This window comes from Salminus brasiliensis, chromosome 11, assembly GCF_030463535.1.
Source record: "Salminus brasiliensis chromosome 11, fSalBra1.hap2, whole genome shotgun sequence".
Lineage (NCBI taxonomy): Eukaryota > Metazoa > Chordata > Actinopteri > Characiformes > Bryconidae > Salminus > Salminus brasiliensis.
In genome coordinates this window covers 1,105,360-1,117,771 of record NC_132888.1, presented here as the reverse complement: position 1 = coordinate 1,117,771, position 12,412 = coordinate 1,105,360, and the positions used below count along the sequence as shown (strand labels likewise).

The following is a 12,412-nucleotide window of genomic DNA, read 5'->3' as shown; positions in this document are numbered from 1 at the left end:
GAGAGAGACAGCACACGGAGAAGAAGCGCTAGGAGACACACAGCTTCTCTCAAAGTAGCGGGAGGTCACAGCACAGACACCGCCCTAATCTGGGATGAATTACTGAGGCTGAGCCTGGCTTACAGCTCCACTCCACTTACACTGATGTAGATTACAAAGTGTGTCAATTAAAGCACTTCAAAGAGCCAACAGATCAAAAGTACATTTCTCAACCTTTTCTGTAATTAAACAGTTTAATTTCCTTTAAACCCTGAAACCAAGAAAACAGCCAAAAAACGTACAAATATTAATGCATTTACATATGCCCACCCATTCAGCCTACAGCAGTTTAGTCCCACCCATTCAGCCTACAGCAGTTTAGTCCCACCCATTCAGCCTACAGCAGTTTAGCCCCACCCATTCAGCCTACAGCAGTTTAGCCCCACCCATTCAGCCTACAGCAAATTATCCCCCCATTCAGCCCACAGCAGTTTAGCCACACCTATTCAGCCTACAGCAGTTTAGTCCCACCCATTCAGCCTACAGCAGTTTAGCCCCACCCATTCAGCCTACAGCAGTTTAGCCCCACCCATTCAGCCTACAGCAGTTTAGCCCCACCCATTCAGCCTACAGCAAATTATCCCCCCATTCAGCCCACAGCAGTTTAGCCACACCTATTCAGCCTACAGCAGTTTAGCCACACCTATTCAGCCTGCAGCAGTGTAGCCCCGCCCATTCAGCCTACAGCAGTTTAGCCACACCTATTCAGCCTGCAGCAGTGTAGCCCCACCCATTCAGCCTGCAGCAGTTTAGCCCCACCTCAGATTCACACTCGTTCTGAACTGGATCAGGAACTTACTTGCAGGTTTGACGTAGACCTTCAGCTTCAAACACGGCTTCCCAGCATGGTTAGGGTGTGGAGAGGCTGAGCGAGCAAGAGAGAGAGAGACAGAGAGAGACAGAGAGAGAGAGAGAGATACGTCACTGCACACGTGTGTATAGTTCTATATACAGTCCTGTCCTGAGGTTTAGTCTCCTCACCCCATCACTCTACCCCCGTCTCTCAGCAGTGAGAGGGTTCTACTGCAGAAGCTCCAGATCTCCTCAGAACAGATAAAGCAGCTGAACATAAATCCAGTAGCAGCAGCAGCTCACCTGATTTACCATCATTAAGCCCTGATTTACCACCAAACCAGGTGTTGATCTGAGGAGAGCTCTAAATAATACTAGACTCCATGAGGAGAACTTTTGAGATGTTCTAATGATGAACACAGTGATGGAGAACCACCACCTCTTTCTGTAGGAGTGTTATTATTAATGTTTGTTCTGATATCAGAGATTTACTGAGCAGATCAGCAGCTCTACTCTCTGATTATCATGCAGGGGGACTAAATATTTGCAGGGTGGTGGTCATTTTTTGGGAAGTTATTTTTTTATCCCTCACCATAATCATCTTATTCCAAATGACTTTTTACATTTTTAATATTATTGTTGTTGTTATTGTTAAATTGAGCTGTGTGAGAGAGAAAGCGAGAGAGAGAGAGGTGTGGGCAGACTGTAAGGGTGGAGGTGGTGTTTAAAACTGAATGAATTTAGCTGGAGTTGGAACTCCGTCTCCCCCAGCCTCACTCTGATTGGACGCTCTTAAAGGCTGAGAGCCCGTTCATCGTCCTGAGCGCAGAATCTAGAACCCAGTCTGATATTTGCTCTTTTGTGGAGGAAATTACTCTGACCTTCTCCGACTTGGCCTCGTCATTTACAACAGCACGTCTCTCTCTCTCTCTCTCACACACACACACACACACACACACACACACACACACACACACACACTTCCCCCAAAGCGCACAGACACACACTGTTCCCTCAGCCAATTACTCCCCACAGCACACACACTGACCTGAGAGCAAAGAGCACAGTGCTCTACTGAGTAGGCCACTACACACACACACACACACACACACACACACACACACACACACACTAGCTTTTCAACCTTTTTAATACAACTGCTTTTTCTTTGTCAGTTGAAAAAATATGCCATTAATAAGCTCTTCAGCGGCAGCCTGATTATTCCGTTATTAAAGAGCCCGTATCATCCAGCACTCCAGAGGGATCCTCCATTAGGGGGCACTGTAACATACCAGGAATAAGCTAAGTAGCCCCACAGCACCTCTCAGATTTTAGATCAAGAGCTTCATACTGGATATTAATGTTATTAGAGCTTCATACTGGATATTAATGTTATTAGAACTTCATACTGGATATTAATGCTATTAGAACTTCATACTGGATATTAATGCTATTAGAACCTCATACTGGATATTAATGTTATTAGAGCTTCATACTGGATATTAAATGCTATTAGAACCTCATACTGGATATTAATGTTATTAGAACCTCATACTGGATATTAATGTTATTAGAGCTTCATACTGGATATTAAATGCTATTAGAACTTCATACTGGATATTAAATGCTATTAGAACCTCATACTGGATATTAATGTTATTAGAACCTCATACTGGATATTAATGCTATTAGAACCTCATTCTGGATATTAATGCTATTAGAGCTTCATACTGGATATTAAATGCTATTAGAACCTCATACTGGATATTAATGCTATTAGAACCTCATACTGGATATTAATGTTATTAGAACCTCATACTGGATATTAATGCTATTAGAACCTCATTCTGGATATTAATGCTATTAGAGCTTCATACTGGATATTAATGTTATTAGAACCTCATACTGGATATTAATGTTATTAGAACTTCATACTGGATATTAATGTTATTAGAACCTCATACTGGATATTAATGCTATTAGAACCTCATACTGGATATTAATGTTATTAGAACTTCATACTGGATATTAATGTTATTAGAGCTTCATACTGGATTTTAATGTTATTAGAGCTTCATACTGGATATTAATGCTATTAGAACTTCATACTGGATATTAATGTTATTAGAGCTTCATACTGGATATTAATGTTATTGGAGCTTCATACTGGATATTAATGTTATTAGAACTTCATACTGGATATTAATGTTATTAGAACCTCATACTGGATATTAATGATATTAGAGCTTCATACTGGATATTAATGTTATTAGAACCTCATACTGGATATTAATGTTATTAGAACTTCATACTGGATATTAATGTTATTAGAACCTCATACTGGATATTAATGATTTTAGAGTTTCATTCTGGATATTAATGCTATTAGAACTTCATACTGGATATTAATGTTATTAGAACTTCATACTGGATATTAATGTTATTAGAGCTTCATACTGGATATTAATGTTATTAGAACCTCATTCTGGATATTAATGCTATTAGAACCTCATACTGGATATTAATGTTATTAGAACCTCATTCTGGATATTAATGTTATTAGAACCTCATACTGGATATTAATGATTTTAGAGTTTCATACTGGATATTAATGTTATTAGAACCTCATACTGGATATTAATGTTATTAGAACCTCATACTGGATATTAATGCTATTAGAACCTCATACTGGATATTAATGTTATTAGAGCTTCATACTGGATATTAATGTTATTAGAACCTCATACTGGATATTAATGATTTTAGAGTTTCATTCTGGATATTAATGATTTTAGAGTTTCATTCTGGATATTAATGCTATTAGAACCTCATACTGGATATTAATGTTATTAGAACCTCATACTGGATATTAATGATTTTAGAGTTTCATTCTGGATATTAATGCTATTAGAACTTCATACTGGATATTAATGTTATTAGAACTTCATACTGGATATTAATGCTATTAGAACCTCATACTGGATATTAATGTTATTAGAGCTTCATACTGGATATTAATGTTATTAGAACCTCATTCTGGATATTAATGATTTTAGAGTTTCATTCTGGATATTAATGCTATTAGAACCTCATACTGGATATTAATGTTATTAGAACCTCATACTGGATATTAATGATTTTAGAGTTTCATTCTGGATATTAATGCTATTAGAACTTCATACAGGATATTAATGTTATTAGAGCTTCATACTGGATATTAATGTTATTAGAGCTTCATACTGGATATTAATGCTATTAGAGCTTCATACTGGATATTAATGTTATTGGAGCTTCATACTGGATATTAATGTTATTAGAACTTCATACTGGATATTAATGTTATTAGAACTTCATACTGGATATTAATGTTATTGGAGCTTCATACTGGATATTAATGTTATTAGAACTTCATACTGGATATTAATGTTAATAGAGCTTCATACTGGATATTAATGTTATTAGAGCTTCATACTGGATATTAATGTTATTAGAACTTTATACTGGATATTAATGTTATTAGAGCTTCATACTGGATATTAATGTTATTGGAGCTTCATACTGGATATTAATGTTATTAGAACTTCATACTGGATATTAATGTTATTAGAACTTCATACTGGATATTAATGTTATTGGAGCTTCATACTGGATATTAATGTTATTAGAACTTCATACTGGATATTAATGTTAATAGAGCTTCATACTGGATATTAATGTTATTAGAGCTTCATACTGGATATTAATGTTATTAGAGCTTCATACTGGATATTAATGTTATTAGAAATTCTGGGTATTGATGCTCTAGACTGGACTCCTCTTATTTCTCCTAACTCTAGTTCTCATGAACCTGATCTGTCCATCAGCACTCGCTATTAAATATTCTTGGTTCTTCCCCAACTCATCCTTTTCTCTACCCCCCCCTCCCTCCCTCCTCCTCCTCCTCCACACTCTTTCAGGACATTGTGTGTTCCCCTGTTGTTTTTCTTCACGGCTCCGGATCCATCCAGGTTCATTGGAGATCAGCCAAGCTCGACTGACGGCAGCTGGGTGAAGACGCCTGTCAAGATGTCATCACGGCTGATCAATACCAGCGAGGAGGGGCAGGGGAGGGGGGGTTAGGGCCAGTCGGGACTGATGGACGTGCTCTTTTATCAGCACACAATCGGGAGGCGAACCCTCTTCCCCTGATAAACCCTCCGACCCCCTGGGGAACAGGACTGAGACACTGCACTCGCAAACACTCCCAAACACTAATGTAGCAGATACACTCTCTTTGAATGGGGGGGGGGGGGTGTCAGAGGGAGTGGGGGGGTGGCCAAACAAAAACAAAAAACAAAAGCTGTCTGGGTGTCGGGCCTGGCTGAGAGTGGGGGTCAGCACGCATTAAAAAGCAGTTTGGGGGAAAGCCACAAACAGCAGAACCACCTCCTTAAAGGTTTTTGGACAGACGGACGGACGGACGGACGGACGGACGGACCATCACAAAAACTTATTTAACCCCTTTATCACAATCACACCAAAGATGTTCTATAGGTTTGAAGTCAGACGACCCCTCCTTCCAGAACCTTCCAGGACCTCCTCTGAAACCAAGCCTTGGTGGTGTGCCCTGGATCATTGTCCTGCAACTTCCTGCAAATCACTCACTATGTGTTAAACTGGTTTATCACTGAACTCACTGGTTTTAATAGTGAACAACAGTGTAGGTCAGACCAGGGCCTGGGTGGTGCCCTCACTTCCTAGACATATGACCCCAGAGGTCAGAAGGGGACAGAAACAATGCTGCCACCAGTACCCCCCACTTCCCCTCCACTCTTGTGTGAGTGTGAGCTGTCACTCAGGGGAATCCAGCTCTGCACTGAAGCCATGTCCAACCTGTCCGCCTCTGTGGGGGGACATGTCTGGAGGAGGTGGAGGGGCTGTAGTGTTGGAGGACTTCTGTCTGTCCGTCGTCTGAGAGTCTGGAGGGTTTCGGCGAGCAGTGTGGACAAGCATACCAAACACAAAGTGACCAATCAGAAACCGGCTTGTGTGAGCAGGAGATGCTACAACACCTCGTGGACTTGCTCTAGACTGCTCTAAAAGAGGAGGGCTCAGCAGAACTGGGCTCAGCAGAACTGGGCTCAGCAGAACTGAGCTCCTGCCCATGTGTGGTGTGATGGAGGCAGAAAGTCCAGCAGTAAGGGCAGTGCTGTCTGAGTACTGAACACACTGTCCTACATGTGTTCAGTAACGGGTTCCATCAAGATACACAAGCAGTAAGCAGTTGGTGTGGTGGGTGTAGCTGGTCATGGAGAACATGTTTAGGGTGTTGGTAGAATATATTAAGATACTGTGAATAGATTTAGAATATACATTTATATCAAACTTAGTCTTTTTATAATCTAATTAGAATGTATTTATATAATTAGAATATGATTAGATTGTATTTAGAACATATTTTGATAATTATAATATAAATAGACTGTATTTAGGATTGTATTTAGATTTGTAAAATATAATTAGATTGTATTTAAAACATATTTTAAAAATTACAATATAATTAGATTGTATTTAGAATGTATTTAGATAATTAAAATATAATTCGATCGTATTTAGGACATATTTAGAATGTATTCAGATATTTACAATCTAACTAGAATGTATTTAGATTGTATTTAGATTGTATTTAGAATGTATTTAGATCATTAAAATCTAATTTGATTGTATTTAGGAGGTATTTAGAATGCATTCAGATATTTACAATATCATAAGATTGTATTTACAACATACTTAGATAATTATAATATAATTAGATTGTATTTAGAATGTATTTAGACATTTTGAACATGCTAAGAATTTAGATATTTTTAGAATATTTAGATATTTATGTATTTCGAATAGATTTAGAATGTAGATTTAGAAAGGACTTCTATTTTTAAAATACATTTAGAATATTTTAAATGTATTTAGAGTGTTTTATTAAATATATTTAGACATTAGGAAATGTGTAGAATGTTTTTATGAAATTTACATTTCAAATGTCAAATGCATTTAAACCTTATTCAAATATCTGAACCGGTTTAGAATTTTCTGCAAATACATTTGGAGCTACTTTTCAGTTGAACTTTTTTTTTTTATTTACTGTATGCTAATTAAATAACCCAGGATTGGTGCAGAATCCTGTAGCATCAGTGCAGCGCTGACAGCGCTCCCCACCCAGGAGTCGGTTTAGAGCTGTAGTGCTGATTTGTCCAATAATTAGTTGATTAATTCCAATCTCTGCAGATTGGGGGGGGGGGGGGGGGGGGAGTGGACACTACAGCTCAGTTTCAGAAGTGCTGGAAGCCCCAGGGTTCAGTACTGTAGTCAGAAATCACAGGTGGCTCCGGGCCCCGGCACGCCTGCATCATAATTAGCATATAAATTATTGAGCTGCTGTGGCACGCCGGGTTCTTCTCGGATATCTTACAGCTCTTTCATGCTATCTTGTAGGAGCAGCTGGGGAACTCTGAGGAAAAGCTCATTATTTCTGCTTTATGTTCTCTTGTTTAGAACAAGCATGAAGCGCGTCGCTGAGCGGAACCGTGTTTTCAGAAGAGAACCGTAATGAAGCAGAGATGGAGAGGAGGAATCAACCGGCGGAGAAGGTCTGTGAGGTTAGCGAGGACATGGTGGTGGATGGCCTTCATGCTGGAGATGAATACAAACGCGGAGAACCAGCTCGGGCTCTCCCGGGGTCTCTAAACCCAGCAGTTATGACATGCGTCTTGCATCAGATCGACCTTACTTCACTTCTTGCGCTGCTTTACTGAAGCTGCACAGCGATTTTCCAACAGGCCTTAAAACCACAGCAGGGTCCGGGCCTTCATCTGAAGGAACTCTCCGGCCAGAACCACCAACAGTGAACGCAGGGCTGATGGGGAGCTGGTTTGGCACCAACAAAGCAGCTCCCTCTACAGACCTCTGGAGATGGTATCTGTGGTATCTCCAGCAAGACGTTCTAGCAAGTCCTGTAAGTTGGGAGGCGGAGCCACCACGAATTGGTCTTGTTTCTCCAGCGCCTCCCACAGGTAAACAGAGCAGACGCACCTGGATGTCCACATGATGGCGAAGAAAACAGGACCCATCAGACCAGACCACCTTCTCCCATCACTCCCAAATCCAGTTCTGATGCTCACTTGTCTACTGTAGACAACGATGGCCAGGGGTCAGCATGCGATACACTGTGTGTCGGGATAAGATCCTCCTCCTGTAACCATCATTAAACATTTCTGTGCTGCAACTTCTGTTGGCTCCGCCCAGAAGGGACAGCGGTCATCACCTTTGCACCTCTCAATGAGTCTCAGGTTGCTGGTGGGTGTTCAGTCCCTCAGTCCCTTCAGACTCACCTCTGCTGACTGAGAGCTCCCCACAAGCCATTTGGGAGACATTCCGACCTCTTCGTCTTTGGGACATAATAATCTGACCCTCATTAAAGGGTCTCTGGTCTCCATGGTGACTATGAGAACTGACTGTTTAGTTACAAACAGAGAACCCAGACCTTCACCTGCAGCTCTGTTACCTATGAGAGGTGACCGTTTTTGCTCATTGGTGTATATATAAACACACACACGTCCAAATGTTTGTGGACACCCCTTCTAATGAATGCACTCAGAGAAGTACTTCCAAAAGTATAGGACTCTCTAAAGCAGATAAACTTTAGCCCCATGCTGCCTAATGCCAGGCGTGGGCTAGAGGGGTATGAAGCCCCCCAGCATTGAGGAGCTGTGGAGCAGTGGAAGAACTGTGTTCTCTGGAATGATGGTGGTGGTGGAGCTCCATCCAGTACTTTTGGATGGGATGAGTTGGGGATGAGGTGGGGTGGTGATCTCTCATCATCCAACATCCTGACCTCACTAACACTGTTGCTGAACGCAATCAAATCCTCACAGCAATGTTCCTCCAAAATCTAGTAGAAAGTCTTCTTCTCTGGACAGTAGAAACTCTAGTAGTTACTCTAACTCTTAATACCCTTGATTTCAGAAGAAACCCTGAATTAGCAGGTGTCCCAATACTTATGTCCATAGTGTATTTATATAGTTCTAAATAATAATAGAAATATTGTGTCAGGGAGTAATGCTATCGAGGCTACTGTCTTTTGCATCAACAGCACCAGCACTGAGTGAATTGTAGACTAATGGGAAATAGTTAGCAAGACCTAATTAGCATAATGGTAACTATTGAGGTGGACACCATGTTAATGTACGCACTTTTGTATCGCTGGTCTACCAGGATAAAGGCTTGCTACTCACCAGCCAGCCTTTCAGAGAGAAACAGACTCTGGATTAGAAAGGAAGTGAAGGTAAAGAAGGTGGGAACTTCTAACATCGTCTTCAAAAGGTACTGAAATTCTTTGCCGTTAGCATTTCTCTGCTCAGCTCTTTGTTTCCATGGCAATGTCTTTGTTGTAGGACTGTTTTGACAATCACCTGCTCCAACACAGCTGATTGACCGTTCACCTGTCACTCAAACGTCCTCCTCATGTGAAAGGAGGTGGTTCTTGACAACAAAGGATAAAGGATAAAGGTGCACGTATTCGTCACTGTACAGTGTACACTGTACAGCGAAATGTGTCCTCCGCATTTAACCCATCTGGTAGTGAACACACTCACACACACACACGTGTTAGGGGCAGTGAGTACACACACACACCCAGAGCGGTGGGCAGCCAACTCCAGTGCCCGGGGAGCAGAGAGGGTAAAGGGCCTTGCTCAAGGGCCCAACAGTGGTAGCTTGCCGAGCCCGGGAATCGAACCCACAACCCTGTTATCGATATCCCGGCGCTCTAACCGCTGAGCCACCACTGCCCCGCTGACAAACCCACCAGACGGAGAACAGACAGAAGTTTGCCGTCGTTCAGTGAAGATTTGGAGTGAAGTCTTCCCTTAAAGTCGATCTGAAACCAAAAAGGACCTCTTTTATTTCAACAGCCTGCTGAACGTTCAGTGGAGGTCAGGAGAAAAGATGTTATTCAGAGTCAATGTTGGAGCATTTCTATTGGTCCGTTCATCACAAAATTCTGATACGGTATAAAGAACAACTGCAGGTTCACTTTATGGAGAGAATCCAGAGCTTCACTGTAACTCAAAAATCCAGAAGATCCTCTAATCTTAGACTCTACTAAATACAGAAGTCAGTCTGGAGACCCTAATACTCCACACACTCTACACTCTGCACACTGAGTCCTCTCAGAAGAGGAGGGTCTTCAGTCTGGGTTTGAGGACAGTGAGTGTTGGACTCTGCTGTTCGGACACCCAGGGGAAGCTCGTTCCACCACTTCGGTGCAGGGCAGTAAAAAGTCTGGACGCTCGTCTTCTGTGGATCTTAAAGGATGGCGGGTCGAGCCGAGCCGTACTTGAAGCTGGAAGGGCTCTCGGTGCAGATCAGGCTTTTGACCATCGTCATCAAGTACGGAGGGGCTGGCTGGTCCAGTCTTGGCTTTGTAGACCAGAGTCAGGGTCTGAATCTGATGAGGGCAGCAGCTACAGGAAGCCAGTGAAGAGAGAACGCAGCAGAGGAGGAGCTGAACATGGCTGAATTTAGGAACATTGAAGACGACCCGACCCGTGCCGCTGTGTTCTGGATCAGCTGCAGGGGTCTGATGGTGAGCAGAGGAAGACCAGCCAGAAGGGAGCTGCAGTGGTCAAGTCTTGAAGTGAGGAGAGACTGAACGAGCACCTGGGCGACTCTCTAGAGAGGAAGGCTGGAATTCTCCGGATGTTGTACAGGAGAAATCCGCAGGACCGATAACTGGTCATCAGCGACTACACCTTTGAGGCTTTGTGCTTCTGCAGATGGAGTGACCAGTGAGTTCTGGAAGGAGATGGCAAGATCATGGTGAAGTCCAGTACTGTATTAATGCTTCAGCCCCCAGCAGATGGAATGAGTCGAGCGTGCTGGGATGGTTCATCATGACACAACTCATCAGAAGGAAACGACACAACCATAAGGGTCTGATTTCTGATCAAATACTAAACTCAAATCTGAGCTACTGCACTCCTAACACGCCGGCCCCCACCTGTCACAGAGAGGAAACGCTCAGCTCGCTCAGAGACCCCCGCTCCCGCCCCCGTCCCCGCTCCGCTCCGCAGTGCTGCAGGAGATCGCTCTACGATCTGATTCACGCTGACTTTGAAACTTTTGTTCAGCTGAGTGTTTCTGAGCTCTCACACCTGACTGGGGCGTCTCAGACAGGTGGGTGCAGCGGGGGGCCTCCGGGGCTGAGACGGAGGAAAAACACAGACTGTAGGTTTATTCAGTGTTTATACAGCCTGACAGGTTTCAGTATGTAGAGCTTAACACAGATTCTTCAGACTGATCACACAGCGATACACTGCACTCCCTCCAGACTCACATCTAACACCACTACTGAGCTCTCTCTCACACACACACACACTGCTGCTGCTGCTATTCTCAAACATACCCGAGCATTATTATTAATATAAATATTATTATCATACACACTCTTATCAGTACAGTTAAATGTACACATTTCTAACCCCCTAAGCCCCATTATTATTATTCACATTATTATACATTAGTATTATTCAGTATCCATTACTATAAACCATCCATTAATTATCTAATATGAAATCTAAATCATAGTATCCACTATGAATTATTGAGTATCTAATGTGAAATAGTCAGCAGCCTCTATACATTATTCTGCATCCACTGTGAATTATATAGCATCCTCTATAAATGATATAGAATCCACTATGAATTATTGAGTATCTAATGTGAAATAGTCAGCAGCCACTATAAATTATTCTGCATCCACTGTGAATTATATAGCATCCTCTATAAATTATATAGAATCCACTATGAATTATTCAGCATCCACTATGAATTATTCAGCATCCACTATGAATTATTCAGTATCTAATGTGAAATAGACAGCAGCCACTATAAATTATTCTGCATCCACTGTGAATTATATAGCATCCTCTATAAATTATATAGAATCCACTACGAATTATTCAGCATCCACTATGAATTATATAGCATCCACTATGAATTATTCAGCATCCACTATGAATTATTCAGTATCCACTATGAATTATTCAGTATCTAATGTGAAACAGACAGCAGCCATTATACATTATTCTGCATCCACTATGAATTATATAGCATCCACTATGAATTATTCAGCATCCACTATGAATTATATAGCATCCACTATGAATTATTCCATATCTACTATAAATCCATTAACTACTAAAATGTATTCAACATCCACTGTGAACTACTCTGTATCCACGGTGAATTATTCAGTATCTACTATGAACTAATCCTCCACTCTGAATGAATGAATATCTACTGTAATTGTATTCAGTATCTGCTATGGGTTTTTCAGCTCCCAGTATTCAGCGTATTCACTCTGTACCTGTTCGGTAATTCAGTGGAAATAACTTTAGTAAAATCTTGGTTACATTTTTAAAAGTACTGTTGGGAGTGAACTGTAGATGGAGAGTGAAGTTGTGGGAGTTGTTGGTGTAGTTGTGAGAGTGAGGACTCACACTGTACAGTTCAGTAAGTTCAGTAAAACACCTGAGTTTTCAAC

General features: G+C 41.5%; 1 protein-coding gene across 1 annotated transcript in view; it reads right to left on the bottom strand.

Annotated features, from left to right (window-relative positions):
• Positions 1-12,412, bottom strand: part of efna2a (ephrin-A2a) — a 96,967-nt gene that overhangs the window by 2,673 nt on the left and 81,882 nt on the right. The window contains exon 3 of the mRNA XM_072691272.1: positions 839-904. Coding sequence (XP_072547373.1) covers positions 839-904 — 66 coding nt within the window. The remainder of the gene's footprint in view (positions 1-838; positions 905-12,412) is intronic.